This window comes from Staurois parvus, unplaced genomic scaffold, assembly GCF_062004578.1.
Source record: "Staurois parvus isolate SC_StPar_1 unplaced genomic scaffold, SC_StPar_1.0 ptg000390l, whole genome shotgun sequence".
Classification (NCBI taxonomy): Eukaryota; Metazoa; Chordata; class Amphibia; order Anura; family Ranidae; genus Staurois; species Staurois parvus.
In genome coordinates, this window is record NW_028318186.1 from 5990609 (window position 1) to 6015398 (window position 24790).

Genomic DNA, 24790 nt, shown 5'->3' on the forward strand with positions numbered 1-24790 from the left:
AGGGGGAGAGGAAGGATATGTGCTAGTAGGTGAAATGAGGGGGCTATGTGCTATGAGAGGGGATTAGGGAATATGTGCTAGGAGGGGGGATTGGGGGAATATGTGCTAGGTGGGGGTATTGGGGGGAGATATGTTCTAGGAGGGCGGTTTGGGGGTGATATGTGCAAGGAGGGGGGATTGGAGGAATTTGTGCTAGAAGGGGGGATTGGGGGTGGGAGTTTTTGCAAAGAGGGGGTGGGGGATTTTGGCTAAGAGGGGGGATTTGGGGAGGGCACTGTGTTATGAGGAGGTGGGGAAATTTGGGTTAAGAAGAGAGGGCTGGGGAGGATTTGTGCTAGGAAGGGGAATTTGAGGGGGTTTGGGTGGGGAGGGAGGATTTGTGCTGGAAGGGTAATAGGATGGAATGCTAGGATGAGAAACTTGAGGAAAGGAAGATGCGTGCTACAGGGGGATTTCTTTTGGGTAGGGGAGATTTTTGCAGGGGGAATTGGAGATTTGAGACGGGAGGTGGGATTGAGTGGCAAAGATTTGTGTTGAGAGGGGGATTTGGACTAGGAAGAGAGGGAATTTTTACATTGTGCTAATGGCTTGCAGACAGAACTTATGCTTAGGGCATGAGCGTGCTGATCAGTGCTGTTTGTTTGTTTGTTTGTTTGTTTGTTTTATGAGGAGAGATTTATGCTGAGACATGAAATGAGGGCACTCATTATATACAGTGTATCCCCTCTCCACACATCACATAGCTGAGATCGGATTCCCTTACAGACACAGCTTCGATCTGTAGCCAGCTACACACTGTGCAGATGGATGCTGTGTCTGCAAGGGAATCTGATCTCGGCTATGTGCTGTGGTGTGGAGGAGCTCTGAGTACCAAGGATGTTTGCAGTGTAGAGAAGGGAGGAGGATACCTGCTGAGTGCTCTGCCAGCAGTGACCCTGTCCTCTTCTCTGCTGACCAATGGCTTGTGCCCTGCTGACTTCTGTCTTCTGCACTGCTGACCTGACAACTCCTTTTCTCCACCCTACTGACCCTTGTCCTCTGTTCTGCTGACCCTTTGTACACTGTCTCTTGTACACTCACCTGCTGACCCCCTGCACAGTGTCCAGCTGCACACTGTACTCTGCTCTGATAACCCACTGTACACTGTCCTACAAACTAATGACCTCTGTAGACTGCCCTATCAACTACTGACCCTATCCTCTGCCCTTTTGGCAGCCTGTACACTGCCCTACTGACCTCACATCCTCTAACCCCCCCCCGGGATTTTGTACTGCACCCCTACATCAGACTGTCTAGATCCAGCCCTGGTGACTACCCTTTGACTTCAAACCAGTATTATTTACAAAGAAGAAGCACAAAGAAACAGGCAACGTTGAGGACTGTAGACACAGTGACTGTCCAAGAAACTTTAATGCAGCAGATGAAAGACACATCATTCTTCCTTTCCTTCAAAACTGGAAGATGTCCAGCAGTGCCATCAGCACAGAACTGGTGGGACCCAGGTACACCCATCAACTGTATGGAGACGTCTGGCCAAAAGTGGTCTTCATAGAATAATTACACCCAAATAGCCATACCTACAAATTGGAAACAAGGCTAAGCGACTCAACTATGCTTGAAAACATAGGAACTGGGGTGCAAAAAAATGGCAGCGAGTGCTCTGGACTGATTCAAAATTTGAAATATTTGGTAGTAGCAGGAGGCAGTTCATTTGCCGAAGGGCTGGAAAGTGGTACAGTAATCAATGTCTGCAGGTAACAGGCAACATCTTTGAGCCTCTATACTTGTATGAATGAGAACCTTGGGTGCCACCTAACCCTTCTCTCTCATAGGATATAAGGAAGTATTGGTCTATGGTATTAAAAATGCAGGTTAGCATTCCTTAACAGCTTGCCGACCGCTCGTCCACAGTACATTGCATTATGGGTATGACTGTGCTAACACAGGGGAGCTCTGTGTGCCCGGGCGGGCATGGAGCACTCCCCACCCATGACCGCTGTGTCCAATGGACACAGCGGAATGAAGATCCAGGTGAACGGGACCCAGTCATCATGTGATCGCAATGCGATCACATGATCACAATGTTAGCAAAACTGTTGTGAATCAATCTGATTCATAACAGCTCTGCTTCTCTTCCTGGTGAGCTGTGATTGGCTCACAGTTCTCACATGATACATGGGGCCAAACAAAGCACCCTGTACCATGTGACCAGCTCTAGCCAATCACAGATCACTATTATATGGAACTGTCCTAAACTTAACTCATTCATGACACATCACAGCAAACTTTGCATTGCAGAGCAGAGCAATGATTTTCATTGCTCATGCAATTCAAAGTGTGAAAAAAAAATCCATGATCACCCCCCCTCCCCCAAAAGTAGTACAATGTTACTATGGTAATAGTGCACTACTTTGATAAAAGTATTTAAAAAAATGTAACTTTACATCACTTTCTATATTGGATTCTGAATGCTGCCCCCCGTCAGTCCAGAGAGAGAAGAGAGAACGCCACACTATGAGTAAAAGCACTACATTTTACATGCACACATTAGATTAACACATTTAACCCTTTGATCACCCCAGCACCCAGCCAGTGCCATTAGTATAGTGTCAGTATTTAGACTTTTTCACTGATCACTGTATTCCTGCCACTAGCACCATAAGATACCTTCAGGGTCTGTAAGCTCCCCTCCCACCCAGGGTCAGCTAGCGTTAGATTGTCTACACACTATCGCACTCATGTTATAGATCTCTGATCACCGCCAATACTAGTATAGTACTTGTACAGATCAATATATTGATCACGAACAGAACTCCATTGTATAGTGTCCCAAAAAATGCAGTGTTAGTAGGATCAGCCTTGTTCACTGCCAGCACTAGCGTTTAGCCCCCTCCGTTGTTCTTCATGGAAGATTTGTACCTATCTATTGTGGGCCAAAACAATTTATACACACAACAATACATCGCTGCCCACCCAAATTAAGCTCTTGCCAGACAATTCGCATGGAAATCTGTCACGGTTTCTGAATTTAAAACTTTTTTGGGCCTAACTCTCAACATGGGTATTACAAAAAAAATAATGAATTGCAGGCATATTGGTCCACAGACCTGATTCACCCTATGTCCGTGTTCTCTGCTGTTACATATATGCCCAACATGGATCAGCAATATACTAGTACATCGCTGGAATTTTAGTGGTTATACTGGGATTATGCCTACAGCTACAGCAGGAAAGGGACACCCCCCCTCCCTCCACCTTCCACGGCTTTCTTGGGCACTCCCATCCCACAGGGGAATCTGCAAATGCAGCTGACAGTTCCTCTGGCTGACCATAGAGCTAATCAGAGACAAGAATAGCTCCAAGCATATCTATGGTCTAAGAAACCGGAATCTACAAGCATTTCATCATTTCCATTTTGCCAGATATTAACAGCACCATTTTAAAATTGGGAAAACATCTGATCACACTGATCTTAGTGTGATCAGATGCCTTAAGGGCAGAGAAGAGACCTAGAGTCTAATAGACCCCAGATTTCTCAGAAAGAATACCTGTCATTGCCTATTGCTATCACGGGGGATATTTACATTCCCTGTGATAACAATAAAAAAAGGACAGCGTAAATATAAAAACAAAAAAAATTAGAAATAAAAAAAAATCACCCCTGCCCCGCCCCCCCTTCCCATGCTCATGTACAAAGGCGAATGCAGGTGTTGGGCCCATGTCGGTATGTAAACAGAGATTGCACCATGCATGTGAGGTATCACCGTGAATGTCAGATCGAGTGTAGCAATTCTAGCACTAGACCTTCTGTGGCCTGTAAAGGCTTTTAAAGTGTTGCCTATCGATATTAAAAATGTATGTATTTTGACGCCGTTGCACAGGCATGTGCAGTTTTGAAGCATGTCATGTTTGGTATCTTTTTATTCAACATAACATCATCTTTTATACTGTATCAAACAATTGGGCAATATATTCTGGTTTTGTGCATTAAGATTCAAAAAAGTGTATTTATTGCAAAACAATTGTGTTTGAAAATTTACAGCTCAAATACTGTATGACATACAACATTGTAACACCCACCATTGTATTCTCTAGGACCATTGCTTTAAAATATATATGATTTTGGGGGGTTTAACCACTTCCCGACCGGCCGTTGTATATAAACGGCCGGACGGTGGCACTGCAGGGTCGGGTGGCCGTCTATAAACGGCCTCCCCGCACCCTGCTTGTGCGCGCTCCCTGGGAGCGCGCAGCACCGCAATCCGGTGCCCGCTGTGTCCTCCGGACACAGTGAAACACCGATCGTCGGACGGGACCTCTGTACGAGGTCCCGATCATGTGATCACTGATTGGCCAATCAGTGATCACATGCAAAGTAGTAAGCAAGATGTCACTTCTGACATCATTGCTTACTATGTGTGAAATCTGTGAATGATCACAGAGGTCACATGGTAGAAGGCTATTCACAAAAGCCTTGTACCATGTGACAAGCTGTGACCAATCACAGCTCACTCAGTTCTTCTCAATGAGTGCATGAATGCACACAGAGAGAAAGAGGAATGATTGCTTTTACATCCTATATGGGTGTAAAAGCAATCAGTGTAAAAAAAAAAAAAAAAATCTTCATCACCCCTCACAAGTAGTACAGTGTCACCATGGTGACACTGTACTGCTAGGGTGACAGTATGTAAAAAAAAAAAATAAAAATAAAAAATAATAATATAAAAAAATAAAATAAAAATGTAAAAAAATTTTTTAAAAATTATAATTTTTGCTTATAAACTAATTTGGATTTTTTTTTTTTACTAAAAAGATAACGGAATAAATTTTGGCTAAGATTTATGATGAAATATTATTTATTTGCAAAATTTTATTAAAAAAAACACTTTTTTTCAAAATTTTTGGACATTTCATTTACATAGCAAAAAAAATACAAATCCCAGTGGTGAATAAATACCACCAAAATAAAGCTTTATCTATCTCAAAAAAATGGTAAAAAATTAATTTGGGTACAGTGTTGCATGACCGCGCAATTGTCATTCAAAGTGTGATAGCGCTAAAAGCTGAAAATTGCCCTGGTCAGGAAGGGGGTAAAAGTGTCCGGTCTGGAAGTGGTTAAAGTAATTTTCTAGCAAAAAATGTTTTTTCATGTAAATGAAATGTGTCAGAAAAGGCTTGTACTTCAAGTGGTTAGAAAAATGGGTGATGTGTGGCAGAAGCTTCTAATGTTGGCCCTGAAATACCAGGATAGAAGAAGCATCCTCCTCAAATGACCCCTTTTTGGAAAGTAGACACTCCAAGATATTTGCCAAGGGGCATGGTGAGTATTTTGCAGATTCAATTTGTTACCACAAGTTTTTGGAAAATGAAGAAAGAAAACAAAAATGTATTTTTTGTTTTCTTTTTCAAAACCCTGTGACAAAAATCATATCTGCAAAATGCTCAACATGCCTCTTATGAAATTTGTTGGTTTGTCTACTTTCCAAAAAGGGGTCATTTGGGAGGATGGATAGGCTGCCATACTCAGGAGAAGTAGCAGAATGTGTTTTGGGGTGTTATTCCACATATAGCGCTGGCATACATGAGCAATATATCATTTAGGTCAAAACTTTCTGTAAAAAAAATTGTCTTTTTTAAAGAATGTGTGGCAAAAAAATAAAATCTTCCATGGACTCAACATGCCTGTCAGCAAATTCCATTGGGTGTCTACTTTCCAAAAAGGGGTAATTTGGGGGGGTCTTCGTACAGCCCTGGCCTTTTAGCACCTCAAGAAATGTGATAGGGAGTCAGAAATTAAAAGCTGTGCAAATTCCAGTATATATACCATAGTTTGTAGATGCTATAACTTTCACATAAACCAATTAATATACATGTATTGGGATTTTTTTTACCAAAGACATTTGGCAGAATACATTTTGGCCTAAAGTTATGACGATCATTGAGTTTATTGGATATCTTTTGTAACCGTAAGTAGAAAATATATATTTTTTTCAAAATTTCTTTTTTTTTCTTCATATCACAAAAAATAAAAAACCCAGTGGTGAAAAAATACCACCAAAAGAAAGTTCTATTTGTATCAATAAAAAGGACACAAATTTCACTTGGGTACAGCGTTGCATGAGCATGCAGTAACCAGTTGAAATAGCACAGTGCCGAATAGCAAAAAATGGTTTGGTCAGGAACGGGACTACATCTTCTGGAGGGCAAGTGGTTAAAGCCTTACTCCAGGTTAAAATCCTATACCAGCCTTTTATTAATCGCTAAATTATTAATTTAACAGCAACCTCATCTTAGTAAAGGTACTTTTTATTTTCCAGTAGCCATGGTCATGTGACGCTCCAATTCCAAGCTTAACTTAACTGTTTATATGATGAACTGCAGGGAACCAGTGGCATCACACTGTTGGAGCAGTAGTTCCACCCACCCAAAAACAGGAGCTAAAAGAGATTAACTAGTAACTTTTAAAGTAATTCAGTGAAGATAATTAAAAGTGCTTAGTCTAGATAAATCATTACAAATGTACATCCTTTTCAGGTGTAATATTTGCCCACGGAGAGAACTGGAAGGCAATGAGAAGGTTTACACTTTCAACATTACGGGATTTTGGAATGGGAAAGAAATCTATAGAAAACAAAATCAATGAGGAAGCACAATGTTTAATGCAGAAATTCAAATCTTACAAAGGTGAGTTTGTATGCTATCATTTTTATAATATTTTACAGACTAGTATATTTACTGGTTTCTTGTAACCCAATTAAAGTCCCAGCCCTAATCGGTCTGGCTTTGCTGATGTCTGTTCCACTAGTGAGGAGATTTCCTTTCATTTACTGCTGTGCCACTATGAAAAGAAATGAGGAGAAGGGTTTCCAACAGCCAGAGAACAGTAAAACAGATATGTTTAAAACATTTTTTTGAGTAAGGACAAATAGACTCAAAGAAGATGGTTTTGCAGGGCATTTCCACATACAAATCCAAACATCAATTAGCCGTGTTGGGTTTTCTTGACCCAATACAATTTCTCTTGGTTTAAAAAAATAACTGCCTGGATCTTTCATCAGACTGGTTATTTTATAGCTTTGTTTTCTATTTTCAGGGGAACCCTTTGAAAATTTGACCATCATCAATGCTGCAGTAGCCAACATAATTGTATCTATTTTACTGGGTGACAGATTTGAATATGATGATCCTACCATACTGAAGCTACTACGCATAATTAATGAAAATTTCAAAAGCTTTGGAAGTATTATGATCAGAGTAAGTGCAAAGTCCAAGCACGTTTTTTACTTAAATGATTAAGGTACCTAAAACTTAGTAGGGCATTCAGAAGTGTTGAAACCATTAGACTACTTTCCAGCATCTCATATGCCAACATCATGCCTTACCTAGACAGAGTCATAGTGGGCATAAAAAAGCAGAAACCCATTCTACAGACAGCTACTCTAACCACCCCCAGAATTGATATCATCTGGTTGCAGTTAAACTTTGCCCCTGGAGTGCTGTCATCCAGGTCATATCCTAGAAGATGGCACTGTGGTTGGCATGCCAGAGTGATGTGATCCCCATAAGTAAAAGTTTAAAGTATATTGCTCCCTTGTCTCCTCCTCCCATGCTCGTCTCCAGGATTTCAGAAGGGCTTCACCCATCCTCTGGAACTCCCTACCCCAATCTATCAGACTATCGCCTACTCTGCTCACTTTAAGGCGCACTCTGAAAACCTATCTCTTCAGGGAAGCCTACCCCAACCCCAGCTAGTACTGGAATCCTCTACTCTTCCTACAACTCCATCCCCCACAGCTAAGTACCTTTTTTACCACTATCCCCTCCCTCCTAGATTGTAAGCTCCAAGGAGCAGGGCCCTCTAATCCCTCTTGTATTGAACTGTATTGTTACTGTACTGTCTCCCTCCATAATGTAAAGCGCTGAGCAAACTGTCGGCGCTATATAAGTCCTGTATAATAATTAGAGATGAGCGAATTATTCAAAAATTCGATTCGGCTGATTCGCCGAATTTCAGGAAGAAATTCGATTCAATGCAAATTTATTCGCTACGAAGTTAACTTATAAAAAGGGTTTCTAGGCTTCAGAGAGCCTTTAAATTAGTGCAGAACACTGTACCTTTAATTTAAATGCCCTTGGAGATGAGGAAGGAGAAGGAGAAGGATGAGAAGAAGGAGAAGGATGAGAAGAAGGAGAAGGAGAAGGATGAGAAGAAGGAGAAGGAGAAGGATGAGAAGAAGGAGAAGGAGAAGGATGAGAAGATGGAGAAGGAGAAGGATGAGAAGAAGGAGAAGGATGAGAGAGGAAGGAGAAGGAGAAGGATGAGAAGAAGGAGAAGGAGAAGGATGAGAAGAAGGAGAAGGAGAAGGATGAGAAGAAGGAGAAGGATGAGAAGATGGAGAAGGAGAAGGATGAGAAGAAGGAGAAGGAGAAGGATGAGAAGAAGGAGAAGGATGAGAAGAAGGAGAAGGAGAAGGATGAGAAGAAGGAGAAGGATGAGAAGGAGAAGGATGAGAAGAAGGAGAAGGAGAAGGATGAGAAGAAGGAGAAGGATGAGAAGAAGGAGAAGGAGAAGGATGAGAAGAAGGAGAAGGAGAAGGAGAAGGATGAGAAGATGGAGAAGGAGAAGGATGAGAAGAAGGAGAGGAGAAGGATGAGAAGAAGGAGAAGGATGAGAAGAAGGAGAAGGATGAGAAGAAGGAGAAGGATGAGAAGAAGGATGAGAAGAAGAAGGATGAGAAGAAGGAGAAGGATGAGAAGAAGAAGAAGGATGAGAAGAAGGAGAAGGATGAGAAGAAGGAGAAGGATGAGAAGAAGAAGGATGAGAAGAAGAAGAAGGATGAGAAGAAGAAGAAGGATGAGAAGAAGGAGAATTCCAAGCCGGCAAAAAGTGTATCTGCAGAGCTCCGCTATTTCTTAGGCTATTTCTGACAGTTCTGTGACATTCACTCCATACAGCGGTTGAAACCGCTGTATGGAGGGAATGTCACAGAACTGTCAGAAATAGCCTATTTCTGACAGTTCTGTGACATTCACTCCACTTCTGGGAATGTCCCAGAACTGTCAGAAATAGCCTATTTCTGACAGTTCTGTGACATTCACTCCATACAGCGGTTGAAACATTGTATCTATTTGTTTCCATAAATGGATCCATTTATGGAAACAAATAGATACAATGTTTCAACCGCTGTATAGAGGGAATGTCCCAGAACTGTCAGAAATAGCCTATTTCTGACAGTTCTGTGACATTCACTCCATACAGCGGTTGAAACATTGTATCTATTTGTTTCTATAAATGGATCCATTTATGGAAACAAATAGATACAATGTTTCAACCGCTGTATGGAGTGAATGTCACAGAACTGTCAGAAATAGCGGAGCTCTGCAGATACACTTAGCGGAGCTCTGCAGATACACTTTTTGCCGTCTTGGAATTATTCTTATTTTCATCCTACTTCTTCTTCTTCTTCTTCTTCATCCTCATCCTCTTCTTCTTCTTCTGAGGATGAGGATGAGGATGAAGAAGAAGAAGAAGAAGTAGGATGAAAATAAGATTAATTCCAAGCCGGCAAAAAGTGTATCTGCAGAGCTCCTCTAAGTGTATCTGCAGAATAGAGGAGCTCTGCAGATACACTTTTTGCCGGCTTGGAATTATTCTTATTTTCATCCTACTTCTTCTTCTTCTTCTTCATCCTCATCCTCAGAAGAAGAAGAAGAGGATGAGGATGAGGATGAAGAGGAAGAAGAAGAAGAAGAAGTAGGATAAAAATAAGAATAATTCCAAGCCGGCAAAAAGTGTATCTGCAGAGCTCCTCTATTCTGCAGATACACGTAGAGGAGCTCTGCAGATACACTTTTTGCCGGCTTGGAATTATTCTTATTTTCATCCTACTTCTTCTTCTTCTTCTTCTTCTTCATCCTCATCCTCTTCTTCTTCTTCTGAGGATGAGGATGAGGATGAAGAAGAAGAAGAAGAAGTAGGATGAAAATAAGAATAATTCCAAGCCGGCAAAAAGTGTATCTGCAGAGCTCCTCTAAGTGTATCTGCAGAATAGAGGAGCTCTGCAGATACACTTTTTGCCGGCTTGGAATTATTCTTATTTTCATCCTACTTCTTCTTCCTCTTCTTCATCCTCAGAAGAAGAAGAAGAGGATGAGGATGAAGAGGAAGAAGAAGAAGAAGAAGTAGGATGAAAATAAGAATAATTCCAAGCCGGCAAAAAGTGTATCTGCAGAGCTCCTCTATTCTGCAGATACACTTAGAGGAGCTCTGCAGATACAATTTTTCCCGGCTTGGAATTATTCTTATTTTCATCCTACTTCTTCTTCATCCTCATCCTCTTCTTCTGAGGATGAGGATGAGGATGAAGAAGAAGAAGAAGAAGAAGTAGGATGAAAATAAGAATAATTCCAAGCCGGCAAAAAGTGCGGCAGATCAGTGTGAAAGTAGCCTAAGGAGCTACAAGAGTAAATCCTATATCAAATGCTAGGTCTTTAGCCCAGAAGCTGCAGGTGAAGTGGGTGAAAAGTAAGGATATGAACTGACCAATCCCTTAGTAATGAACATATAGTAATATACAACTACATGAATGGCATTTTAAGATAAAATGTTAATTTTTTTTTCCTTAAGCTTTACAACATGTTTCCAAGACTGATAGGCTTACTCCCTGGCAGGCATCAGAAACTCTTTCAAAACTTTGAAGAAATGCAAACTTTTATAGAGGAGGTATTTACTAAAAAGAAGAAAACATTGGACATTAATGACCAAAGGAATCTTATCGATGTGTTTCTGGCAAAACAGCAAGAGGTACATGTTTTGTTTTGTCAATTACTGTCTAATATTTGGGTTCTTTTATTCCTTTCGTGATTTCTATATAAAGCCTTATAGTGATGAAATGACTGAGAAATTACATTTTATGGCTCTGCTCTACTCAGTGGAGTAGCAATCTGTTCTTTTTTTATATTTCTGGTCAGATTTCCCTAAGCTTGCTGGTTGATTAACCCCACCTGCCTCTAAAAGAAGCTTCCAGAAATAGCTGGGAGGGTCAGCAACTGAAGTTATGAATATTTATCTGATTTCAGCTAATCCCTGGGGGAGGCACCCAGAAGGTGGCTGGGGAAAAGATAAAAGTTTGGGAGGCCTGCTCAGACATGTTCTTATCCTGGGGCTGCTTCCTCTGCATGCAGTCTAAGTGTGTATTGAAGAATTGCTGTTGGGCCTGGCTGGCCTGAGGACCTGAAGGTGACCTGATTAAGAGACATTTTCTAGAGACTATTACTTGTGGAGGGCAGTCTGGATTAGGATCTTGTTCTTCCTCACTGGAGAGTGTTGCATGGAGGCTAGGTGGCAAGCAATTGTCTTTAGACTTTGTGAGTAAGACCTTGATTGTGGATCCCAGGTGTACATGTGCTTGGGGAAGAAAGTCCCAGACGTTGCTCCAAGTACTGGGACTGCTCGCTTAGAGTTTCAGATTAATTGGCCGTACCCTCTTAAGTCCAGCAAAGGCTGTTACAAGAGAATTTTTGTCTAATGTTTACTCTCCTGCAAATTTCTTCTAACGTTTGGAGTATCTTGCACCTTTATCCCTCTCCTGTTTATGTTTTCTGCAATAAAGAACCTCCCTTAGACTGAGCTTGTGTTTGTGTGAGTGCTTGGAACTGTGACTGTAGCAGGCAGCCTCCTTACTAGTAAGGGTAAGGCAGACCTAGGTCATTCTCAGCTGTCCTTGGAAGGTGGGGTGAGGGCTACATTTCCTTTGCTGCTTGCTAATTCATCCTAACACCCACTTTTTGTCTTTTTATTCGTTTTGTTTTTTTTGGGGGGGGGGTTTTGTCATATTTTTGTTTTGTGATCCTCAACTCTACAAGATTGGAATTCTTGATTTTTTTTACTGTTAACTTAATACATTTCTTAATTTTTCTCTAAATTTTAATTTTACTCTAAAGAGTCTTTTGAAAAGGAGGGCTTTATAGTAACTACAGACCTGATTATAATGGTGAAATGCAATCGTATATTACCTTTTTAGGACAGGTTTATTTCATCCTTCATTTCTGTTGTATAGGGAAAACCAGAATCTACTTTGTACTTCCACAATGAAAACTTGATTATGCTGGTAAACAACCTTTTTACTGCTGGAATGGAAACGACATCCACCACTCTGCAATGGAGCCTCCTACTAATGATCAAAAACTCAGAAATACAAAGTAAGAAAAATTAATTTAAGATGTACAAAGTTACAATCCGTGAAAGTTTGGTATTTTCTTTGATCTCTAGTGACATTGCCATTTACATGCTGTACACCTGCTTTCAAAATGCCGTGGTTTAAAGAAGACCTGTCTTCAGAAATCAGAGGCTGCCATCACTAACCATTTCTTTTGATGCGACTTTGAGCTCTTTCTCTTTGAGTCATTAACCTGGAACAAATATAGAGATAGATAAATTACACTTTTCTGAAACTCATTTAAAACATGCATGTTCCAGGTCTATGATACAGAAAACTGATGCCAGGTACAACCACCCAATAAACTTTTTTAAAAGATGGCCATTAATGGCAGCCCCATACAGAAATGGTGTATAGGCAAACTCACAGCCACTATAGCAGCCAACAGTTTGTTTCTATTTTTACTGTGCTGCCAGCTTACTTGTAAACGTTATCCAGGAAGCTATAAAGCCACCTGATTACTTCAACATGTATGTGAATGTGCAGCTCACCTTTTACTCCTCCATTTGTCCCAGACCTCCATGACAAGGGTCAGAATGGAGAGCAGTGGGAAACCAGCAAACTTTATTTTGTGATCTTATCTTTAAGTTATGAACCTGGAAGTACTCTGTTGTGGCCTCTTCCAGGTTCAGAACTGTCAAACACCAGAGGCTGTAGCTGGGGAGCCACCAGATCAAGCACAGTCTGTGCTTGATCACCTTAAGCAAACTGCAAGGAGGACATTAAAGTGGTTCTAAAGGTTTAAGGTTTGTTTACCTTCATGCATTTTATGCATGAAGGCAAAAAACCTTCTGTGTGCAGCGGCCCCCAAGCCCCCCCCCCCAATCTTTACCTGAGCCCCCTCTGATCCAGGAGCCCATTGGCACCCATTGCTGTCAATCACAGCCAATGAGGAGAGGGGGGAAGGGCGGGGCGGGGCTGAGCCACTGCTCTATTTATCCTATGGAAGCATTAAGGAGAAGCAGCTCGAGGACAAGCATCAGAGGTGCCCCCAGGGCCAGCGGATTTCCCTGGGGGCACTGCTAAAGGAGGAAGAGCAAGGAGTACCGGAATGGACCCAAAAAGAAGAGGATCAGGGCTGCTCTGTACAAAATCACTGTATAGACATGTACAGACATGTTTTGTTATTCTAAAAAAAAAAAAAAAAAAAGCTTTAGTGTCACTTGAAGTATCCACCAGATGTCTCCTTAAAGCCCAAATTCTGGTACACTTGAAAATTCTCCCTTGAAGTGGGGCTGCATCCAAACTGTAAAGGCTAATTGCTATATTAGGTTTAGAAGACATGTTAAAGTAAATTCTCTTACCTGATCTTTCACCCTTCCACGTTGCTAGACTGGTCCCTGCAGAGTCTTCACTCCTACATGCCAGCTGTCTGATGTCATCAAGACCAATGCAAGCTGCATAGACCTGCATTTAGGATGATGACATGGAGGGACAGTCCACCTCCTGTGTGTGGGTGACTTCCACCTGTTGGTGGAGCGGAGGATCAGACAAATAAAAGTGCTTTCACTTTCCCCTAGACCAGTGGTTCCCAGATGCTGCCCTTTGCTTGCATTTATCTGGCCCTTGGGGCACTATTCCTCCTACTATTACCAGGCACTCTTCCTCCTACTAACATCAATGATGAGGCACCATTCCTTCCACTTGATACCAACAACGGGCATAACTCCTCCCACTGACACCCAATGATGGAACACTATTCCTCCCACTGATACCAATGATAGAGCACAATTCTCTCCACTGACACCAATGACGGGGAACTATTCCTTCCACTAACACTAATGATGGGAAACAAGCTTGAGGCATTGCTTACTCTCATTAACGCTGGGGCATTTTCTACTCCCACTGGCGACAATCAGTGCAGCCCCACCTATAGTCTGAAGGACTATAAAATTTATAAAATTCAGAGACCGCTGTCCTAGACTAAAGGATCAAACAGGAGAGTTCATAGGGCCCATCTTTCATGGAGACAATATTAGGAAGATGACAGCTGATTTCTCTGATGGATGGAGACATGCACTCAGCAACACTTCTGAGAGTGTGAAGCACACTCTAAGGTAAGGAGAAAAGGAACATGAAGGTGCTTCTAAGTGCAGTAAGTCCAAAAAGTTTTAAGAAGAATGATTAAGAACACTTACAAGAGTGATGGATAAACAGGTCCTTCTTCATGGTTCTATGCATGCTCCAAAATGCATCACTGCCCCACGTCCACATCACTTCCAGTCTGCGCTACATGCGAACAGCGTGCATTCCAGCATTTCTGGAGGTAGAAGCCATCTTGGCATCTCATCCTGAGCTACCCCTGCAGCTGCTGGCAGACACAGCTGGCTCACATACAGTTAGAAGAGCCCCGCATAGACATACTATTGATGAGGCTGTTTATCCATCACTCTTGTAAGTGTTTTTAACTGTTCTTATTAAAACTTTGCGGTGCTGGTGCAGTCCCACTGCAATGGATCGTTTTCAAGCTCCAAGGCTAAAGGCTTTCCATTTTGTCAATTAAGCCTCCAGCCTGCATGTGATCACGAAGTTACTTAGTTAGTCTGGCTGAAAAAAGACAAAAGTCCATCTAGTTAAACTATTAAAAAAAAAAGTTATAATCCTATACCCAAAGTTGATCCAGAGGAAGGTAAAAAAAAAACCCCAGCAAAACATGATCAAATTTGCTCCTGCAGGGAAAAAAATTCCTCCCTGATCCCCCGAGAGGCAATCGGATATTCCCTGGATCAACTTTACCTATAAATGTTAGTATTGTTATTTTCTGTGTATCCAAGAAAGAATCCAGGCCTTTTTTAAAGCAATCCACTGAGCTGGCCAGGACCAACTCTTGAGGGAGTCTATCCCACATTTTCAGAGCTTTCACTGTGAAGAAACCTTTCCGTGTTTGGAGATTAATTTTTTTTTCCTCCAGACGTAAAGAGTGCCCCCTTGTCCTCTGTGATGACCTCGGGGTGAATACAGTAGGTCTGCACCGTGTTCACTATATGAACCACTGATATATTTATTCATGTTGATCATATCCCCCCTTAATCTCTTCTTCTCAAGAGAGAATAAATTCAGTTCCTCTAATCTTTCCTCATAGCTGAGCTACATCATACATACTAGGGGGAGTTCAACTGGGGGAATCAATGGTGGAGAAGGATCTGGGGGTTCTGGTAGATCACAAGCTTAATAATGGCATGCAATGCCAAGCTGCAGTTTCTAAAGCAAACAAAATCCTCTCTTGTATTAAAAGAGGTATAGACTCCAGAGAGAGAGATATCACATTACCCCGGTACAAATCATTAGTAAGACCTCATCTGGAATATGCAGTTCAGTTTTGGGCACCAATTCACAAAAAGAACATTGGGGAACTGGAGAAAATACAGAGAAGGACAACCAAACTGATACGAGGCATGGAGGAGATCAGCTATGAGGAAAGATTAGAGGAACTGAATGTATTCTCTCTTGAGAAGAGGAGATTAAGGGGGGATGTGATCAACATGTATAAATACATCAGTGGTTCATATAGTGAACTTGGTGTAGAGTTATTCACCCTGAGGTCATCACAGAGGACAAGGGGGCACTTTTTAAGTCTGGAGGAAAAGAAATTTAATCTCCAAACACGGAAAGGTTTCTTCACAGTAAAAGCTGTGAAAATGTGGAATAAAATCAAATAAAATTCAGTGCTAAGAAATAAGTGATAGTAGTTAGGATGCACTGGAAGGTAAAACCAGATTAAGTGTGAAATAAAATGAATGAAAACCAAAACAATTCCTGGTAAGAATCCAATACATCAATGCCTTAGGTAATGATATATATATATATATATATATATATATATATATATATATAGGTAATAAACCTTAATAAAATAATAGCAATAAAGTGCAACAGTCTCTATAGGCTGAGATGATAGCAGTGATGCGTGTACATAATCTTCATAAAAATTATATCAAAATCTTGTGGCTTCGGTGGTGATAGAGAAAGACAAAATATTGCACTAACCAGATAGCGCAAAAGGATGCGCATGGAGCATTTAAGACCTGCTCCTGGTACTCTGAATATGTGATAGTTGAACAGAGTGGTGTCATCTGTATGATAGCCACTAGATGTCATCCATCCGAGAGAGGTGTCCTGGATCCAGAGATATCAACCACAGCCACCAGAGGGGGTGTTGTTAAACACAGCTCCCAGTCTCAGCAGAATACCTTCAAGACACAGGCTCCCAAAGGAATAAAGAGCCAGCAGAGAAGGCCTCCAATAGTGTAATATCGTTTATTCAGAGGTAATAACAGTAATGATGTGTATGGACACGATACACGTCAGGGAAGTGCCCATCACTGCTCTTTATGTACATGTACCACTAGGCCAGCTTTCTCAAGGCGGCCGAGCTACCTATGTAAGTTGCTTTTCATTTATTACTATTATTACCTCTGAATAAACAATATTACACTATTGGAGGCCTTCTCTGCTGGCTCTTTATTCCTCTCTGTTCAACTATCACATATTCAGGAGCAGGTTTTAAATGCTCCATGCACATCCTTTTGCGCTATCTGGTTAGTGCAATATTTTGTCTTTCTCTATCACCACCAAAGCCACAAGATTTTGATATAATTTTTATGAAGATTATGTGCACACATCACTGCTATCATCTCAGCCTATAGAGACTGTTGCACTTTATTGCTATTATTTTATTAAGGTTTATTACCTATGTATATATATATCATTACCTAAGGCATTGATGTATTGGATTCTTACCAGGAATTGTTTTGGTTTTTATTCATTTTATTTCACACTTATTCTGGTTTTACCTTCCAGTGCATCCTAACTACTATCACTTATTTCTTAGCGCTGAATTTTATTTGATTTTATACTGTGTATGGGTTCTCGAGGTACCTTTTGATGCCAGCAGCGATGATATGTTTTACACCCAGCGCTTGATTTCTTCTTTTTTATAAAATGTGGAATAGACTCCCTCAAGAGTTGGTTCTGGCCAGCTCAGTGGATTGCTTTAAAAAAGGCCTGGATTCTTTCTTGGATACACAGAATATAACTGGATACTAACATTTATAGGTAAATTTGATCCAGGGAATATCCAATTGCCTCTCGGGGGATCAGGAAGGAATTTCTTTCCCTGCAGGAGCAAATTGAATCATGCTTTGCTGGGTTTTTTTGCCTTCCTCTGGAACAACTGTGGGTATAGGATTATAACTTTTTTTTTAATGGTTGAACTGGATGGACTTTTGTCTTTTTTCAGCCAGACTAACTATGTAATTGTGAGCCACTATGGATCATCTGGAGCTGTGTCAATACCATACCCACTGTGGACAAGAGCTCCCCCATGCTCCTATGTATACACAGAGCTGAAGAAGGTATTTAATAAATTTGCCTTCTCTTTGTCCCCAGTCACCCCCTCTAGATTATTTTGTAAAGGGCCTACATGTTTTTACTATTAATATATTTGAAGAATGTTTGGGGGTTGGTCCTGCTATCTTTTGAAATCTGTTGCTCGTTTTCAATGTGTGTGGTCTTTATTTCCTTTTTGCATATTCTCTTACATTCTTTGTAATGTGTAAACGATGATAGCGTTCCTTCATTTTTATATTTAATAGAAGCTCTTTTCTTATTATCTATGGCTTTTTTAACTTTGGCCGTAAGCCACATAGGTTTGATTTTTAGCCCTTTAAACTTCTTGCCCATGGGAATATATTTTGCAGTGTGTTCACGTACAAGCTTTGCTCACAAGTCAGTACTCACATAGTGGTCCCACAATTGGGAGCCACCATCATTGGTCTCTGTCTATCAATTACAGCTGGAATTGAGAGCCAGAAATTGCATAAATTAATGGCTGCTTGCTTTCAAATAGAGGAGTTTTATTAAGGTATCCATGTGGCTGGGCATTGTGCTGGGGAATAAACAGGTTGCAGACAGGGAAGGGGTTAAAGGGGTTAAATAGGTCTTCACAGTTTGCAAATAGGATATGTTTTACGTTTTATGTTTTGTTTTGTTTTTTTCAGTTTCCTGCCTCATATGCATCTTACTGATTTTTGGTGCATGTTTTGGGTCACAGTAACAGTGTAAAATAATAATATACTTTATATTTTTTTTTTAAATTTATGCAGTTGGGTTAATTGCTAATTATACAACATGCTGACATAGTTTTTTTTTGGACAGAAAAAGTTCAAAATGAAATAGACAGAGTGATTGGATCAGCTGAACCCCAAGCTGAACACAGGAAGCAGATGCCATATACTGATGCCGTCATTCATGAAATCCAGAGGTTTGCTGATATTGTACCTCTGAATGTCCCACATGCAACTGCTAAAGATGTCACATTTAGAGGGTACAGCATTCCAAAGGTCAGTATAAAGTGTGTACTGGACAGGGGCGGACTGACAACTCATGGGGCCCCCGGGCAATAGGGGATCATGAGGCCCCTGTGTCTTTGCCCAAACTCAAAAAAGCCTATGAAAAAGGTACCAGGGGCATCTCATGGGGACCCCTACTGACCCCGAGTCCTCGGGCAGTGCCCGAGTTTCCAAATGGTCAGTCCGCCCCTGGTACTGAAATGTAATGGGACCTGGTTTCCAGGAACATGGATTGTGGACCCTTTTTAGTACCTCTCCACAAATACAGCCAGTGCACAGAAGAATGACAGGAGAGAAAGCTAGTAGGATAAAACTAAGCCATAGATTGACCAAAATTTCAGCAGCTGACATATGTTCTTGGCTGTGTAAGCAGGTCATTTCCAAAAGCAGTTGTCATAGCTTAGATATCAGGGTGGCAGTACAAACAGAAAAAGAAACCTATTACAGCCATCACATCCACTGCTGGGACAAGGTCGTTCAGTGCCCTGTGCGAACATGGCAAACTGCATCCCCCCCAGGATAGGGCTAATAATGGTGTAAGGTTTGTAATGCATGTTATCTTTGTGACATTTGAAGTTGAAATGAGGGACATCTCAGGGAAATGGCATGAAGAGTGGGTGTGCTTAAATTATGATGGCTGGAACGGGGGCAAACTGGCACCCCCTGGGTGCTTAAACTGCTGCATCCTTTAGCTGCAGAGGGTATGCCTGAGAATGAACATATATTGTAGCTGTGACGTTTTGCTTCACAGCTTAAGCATGATTTATACCCCTTGTCAGACTTGACCCATTCGAATGAATGGTGCTGCTTGCAACTGCCCCACAACTTTGTTCAATGCACATGGTTGCGGCATGCTAGTGCAAGGTTCAAAGGTGTTAAAGCAGGCAGTTAGGAGGCAATACAATGCCACTTTACAGGCAGTCAAATTCTCCTGAAGAGCAATCTGAATGCTGGTTGCTCTTTAGAGACCAAAACACTGGTGAAAAAGCCCTAATTAATTATTTTTTAATATAGTTTTTAGAATGCAGTTAATTTTTTTTTTACATTTTTAACAGCCCTGTAGGGGCTTTGTTAAAATATCAGGGCTCTAAACAGACCCCTGATGTCTCACTTTTGAGACAGAGACACCATGTGACACCATGTGTTTTGGTGCATGTGAAAAGGCATGTGTTAGATGCAGAGGGGTGCTATTAACAGTTAATGGCACTGCCGCACATCTACTAATGGACAATGTGTTTCCGTGGGTATCAGGAAAGTCACAATTCTTTGCACATTTCTGACATGCAAAGGTGTGAACCTAGACATATAATGGGCTCACACTGGTGTGATACGGTTTGGCAGCAGTGTGATTGTATGTGCGGTTTCAGGAGTGCTCCCATTGAATTCTGTTACACAGTGCATTTTTGTAAAAGCGCATTAAAAATAGGACTTTGATGTGCTTTCATGAAAACACACTGTGTAAAAGAATTAATTGGGAGTGCTCCTAAAACCGTGGGTATACTGTACAATTACACTGTTGTCACACCGCAGTGCATGGTTATTAGGGATAAGAAGGTGTGAATAGGCAGAGTTCTTTGTAGTAAGCAGGGGCCGACTGACAACTCATGGGTCCCCCGGGCAATAGGGGATCATGGGGCCCCTGTGTCCTTGCCCAAACTCAAAAAAGCCTATGAAAAAGGTACCAGGGGCATCTCATGAGGCCCCCTACTGACCCCGGCCCTAGGGCAGTGCCCGAGTTTCCAAATGGTCAGTCCGCCCCTGGTAGTAAGAGTATGTTTTAATGAAATGCAGAGTGAAGGAGTGCAGAGGAAGTGCTGGGGCTGCATTATGGGGACAGGACAGTTAGCAGACTGGGATGGAAAGGGTCTTAGCCAGATAGAACTGAGACCACAGGCTGCAGAATGTGTCCATTGTAGATTTATGGATGGGACAGCAGGTAAAAGAAGGAGAAGGGTTAATGTAACAGGAGAGAGGAGCAGGATGATGCTGACTTACATTGTGCAGGGAGAGACCTGTAGACAGCTGAAAGTGACCATCAAGGCAGACTGTGAACTGACTTGGGAAGGAGAGACAGTTGGGGGCGAGAGCACAGCTCGGAAGGAGAGGAGTAATTTAAGGCTGCAGAAGAAATAAGTGAAATTGCCATGTCAGCTATTTCCTGACTGGTTGCTTTCGCATGTGACACAAATATGGTAGTCATTAGCAATGGCAATCAATCTTCCTCTGGGCAGCATTCTTCTTGTTAAACCCTTGTACTATATTTTCTCTAACCTCCTCAGAGGAATGTAACAATTCTCTACTCTACCCAAAATATGAAGACCACCTAAAATGTTTTTCCAGAAGAAATATTTTGCATCATACATATACTAAAGCACAAGCAATCATAAATTGTATTATTGTGTTCTTTTTTTCCCCACAGGGAACCACTGTCATCCCATTCCTGACTTCTGTCCTTAGAGATAAAGCTTACTTTGCAAAACCAGATGAGTTTTATCCTGAACATTTCCTCGATTCAGAAGGAAATTTAAAGAAGAACGAGGCATTTATACCTTTCTCACTAGGTAATGTTCTTTGGGAGCAGGTGATTGATTATGTTGTGTCTTGTCAGTAGGTACATTCACACAGATCAGAGAAAGCTCTTAGTATTTCAGGAAATTCCCAGTGCAGTGAAATGTATCCCTGTAAAGTAGCCAGCAACAGTCACATTCAACTGGACTTTTTCTGGAAGTGTATTCATTTCCACTTCATTAGCTCTAATGATAATCAGGGACATGCAACAGAATGTATATCCATTCTGGTAGTTAAACACCTTAATCCAATCACAGACATGTAGAGGACAACTGATTTGCAGGAGACCTGAAAGAGTCCATCTACATAAATCTGGAAAACCATCCCTAAACAGGTGTGGGGGCCTTCAACACCATCTATCTTTCACATATAATGCTGTTTTATCATCTCTATCCCAATCTGACAACTATCACATCTGATATGAACCTTCAATATACACCTTTGCCCTTGTAAATCAAAGGATTAACAGCTCTTCAGACTTCTGAACATCATAGGATGAGATTAAGTAACTAGAACAGGGTGGTTCCACAGCTTGCACACCTTCTATTCTGTTTTACAGCCTGCATATGTCTTGACACCTTCCATGGTGACTGAATATTAAGTGCTTTGGCATGGACTTCAGACTTTTCTAGGCTTTTAACCCTTTTACGTTCACCATTGTAACTTTAATGGGAGGGGATCAGGGAGGTCCTATCACTGCTCTCCTCTGTATTGCTTTAATCAGGAATTGCTTTGTTTTGAAAACTTGGGGCCAGCCTAAATCATGTCATTTTACACAACTGTATCACACTGGCAGCTTGCACTTTGACTGCATTCAGAAAATGTTTAAACTGAGCTAGATTTTAATGTTTTCCTTCCTTCACCAGGTAAGAGAAGCTGTGCTGGAGAGAACCTAGCAAAGATGGAGCTGTTCCTGTTTTTTACAACACTGATGCAAAACTTCACCTTCCAGGCTCCTCCTGGTGCTGTGTTGGACCTCACCCCTGCACTGGGGTTCACCAATGCTCCATTGCCATTTAAGATCTGTGCTATACCTCGCAGCTAGGACATGTTGCCCATTTCTGCATGATTTTGCAATTTTGCTTTTAGGGCAGCCTACAGATTTCAATGAGCTGCCCTATGCACAAAAATCACATAACAGAAGAGCATGAACTTCTTTAAAAATAGCAAAGCATCAAAATGCATAGTAGTTATAGTAACAGTAATTCATGGAACCACCGCACTTCTGAAAAAAGGCGTTACATTTTTCGTGCACGTTCCCACAATGCACAAATATAATCTGAGCCTAAGGTGGCTCGTACAGTTTTTGGATTAACATTCAAGCCGAATTTTATATATTCCACCTTTTTAAAAAAAAAATACAGTGCATTTTATGAATGAATAAGAAGTTCATACACTGGAAGAAGCACACAACTTTCTGATATTAATATTGACAATTCCATATTACAAGTCATGGTATAAAATAGGATACAACATGAAAAAAGGCTTCCAACAGTCAAGAAATATTTTATTCAAAGAGTCAGGATGATCAATGCCTATGCCTTTTTCAGTGTATTTTGTTATTATTATTTTAAGTGATTCTAAGCTTTTATTTTATTTTTTAAATAACAAACACATCTACTTATCTGCTCTGTGCAGTCGTTTTACACATAGCAGGCCTGATTTTCTTCTTCTTGGGTCCCCTGCCGGAACTTCTGGTTTCTCCCCCCACCAAGTGCCCATCATAGCAAGCTGCTTTCTGTAAGGGAACTAATGCAGGCTCGCTCCTGAGAGCGTGGTAAAGTCCTGCCCCCGCTCCCACTTTACTTGCTGTGATTGACAGCAGTGGGAACCAATGGCTGCTGCTGCTGTCTCCAAGCCAATGAGAAGTGAGGGAGTGGGGGGAATCTGCACTCAGAAGGCTTTTTACCTTCATGGTTTGAATGCATTAATGTAAAAATCTTCTGCGTTTGCAACCACTTTAAAACTAATAGGTAAAAAAAGGAAAGAGCAAAAAGGGAGGTGATAATGGATTTTTAAAGATACTACATACCATAGTATTAGCAGACCAATTCTACTTTCTTAATCACTTGCCCTCCAGAGGATTTACCCCACTTCCTGACCAGGCCAGTTTTTGAAATACGGAGCTGCGTTACTTTAACTGACAATTGCGCGGTCATGGAATGCTGTACATAAATGAAATGTATGTAATTTTTTCACACAAATAGAGCTTTCTTTCAGTAGTATTTTTTACTTTAAAACATATCCAATAAAGAGATTTAAAATATCAAATTCCGTCAAAAATGTAGGCCAAAATTCTGCTACATGTCTTTGCTAAAACAAATCCCAATAATTGTATATCAATTGGTTAACATGAAAGTTATAGTGTCTATGAATGGCGATATATATACTGGAATTTTTTTTTTTACTAGTAATGGTGATGATCAGTGACTTATAGCGGGACTGCGGCGGGCATTCTGACACTGGGGGGGAACTGACTAACTGCCACTGACATTCCCAGTGACACTAATACAGTGATCAGTGCTAATGAAAAAGCACTGACACTGTACTAATGACACTGGGCAGGAAAGGGTTAACATCTGGGATGATCAAAGGGTTAACTGTGTGCTGTGTGTGTTTTACATTGTGTGCTGTTTTACTTAGGAGACATTCTGCTTTGTATCTCTCTGCTGTGCAGAAAGATACAAAGCATCATGTCATGCTGACAGGAGAGAGACCTGTGTTTTTTATACACAGGTCTCTCCCCTGTCAGCTTTGCCGACAATCACTGAGTGCTGGCCAGTGATTGACATCCCCAGCCGCCAACATGCGATCCCCCCTACCTATAAATGCAAATTACGTATATATATATATATATATATATATATATATATCTATATATATGATTTTGCGCAGCCATAACCCCCTGTAGCAGTACTTCTGCTATAGGACGGATGGCAAGTGGTTAATATGCAAGGTTGTAGAAGTATATTTTTTTTCCACTAGGTTACAGCATGTAGAAGTAATGAGTAAACGTGGTCTTTGTTGCATTAAAAATATTGTAAACTTGTACAAATATTTGTAATTGCTTTAATAGACTGTAAAACCTATTTTCTTATTATTAAAGATCATTTTTGCTAAAAATTGTTTCTAGTCTGATATCAATCCTTGTGAAATGTAACTTTCAGTGACACATGATGGCCCAGTATAGTGTAAAATTTCCTCACAATATTTCTTTAAATATGAAATACTGCATTTAAATTTTTTGTATTTTCAAAAGTAGCCAACTGTTGCCTGCTTTTCACATTCTGTTGATAAAGGCCTGCTGATTTACAGATCTCAATAGCTCAAGTTGAAACTAAAGTGTGTGTACTGTATGATCCAAACTTTTCTTTTGAGTTTTGAATAGAATAGGAAATGATTATAACTAGTTTGTTAACACCCATCAGTTTGTCTTTTGCTGTATGTGTCCCATTAGGGACATTTACCTTCACTTCTTTGCTTGGAAATGCAACTGGATTTAAGATCAGATCTCTACAAAGTAAGGGGAATTACCTTAGACACCATTTGGATAATTTACTCTCAGCTCCAGTTCTGGGGAAAATTGTAAAATTTTGTGTAGCAATGACTCCCCAGTGAGCTGCTGGAAATAACTGGGTTGTCATAACTGGGTTG

General features: G+C 40.9%; 1 protein-coding gene across 1 annotated transcript in view; it reads left to right on the forward strand.

The window, feature by feature from the left end:
* Positions 1–24259, forward strand: part of LOC149455648 (cytochrome P450 2K1-like) — a 38025-nt gene extending 13766 nt beyond the window's left edge. Inside the window, exons 4-10 of the mRNA XM_089686040.1 lie at positions 6535–6684; positions 7094–7254; positions 10628–10804; positions 12060–12201; positions 18375–18559; positions 20988–21129; positions 22003–24259. Coding sequence (XP_089542166.1) covers positions 6535–6684; positions 7094–7254; positions 10628–10804; positions 12060–12201; positions 18375–18559; positions 20988–21129; positions 22003–22181 — 1136 coding nt within the window. The 3' untranslated portion in view covers positions 22182–24259. The remainder of the gene's footprint in view (positions 1–6534; positions 6685–7093; positions 7255–10627; positions 10805–12059; positions 12202–18374; positions 18560–20987; positions 21130–22002) is intronic.
* The last annotated feature ends 531 nt before the right edge of the window (positions 24260–24790 follow it).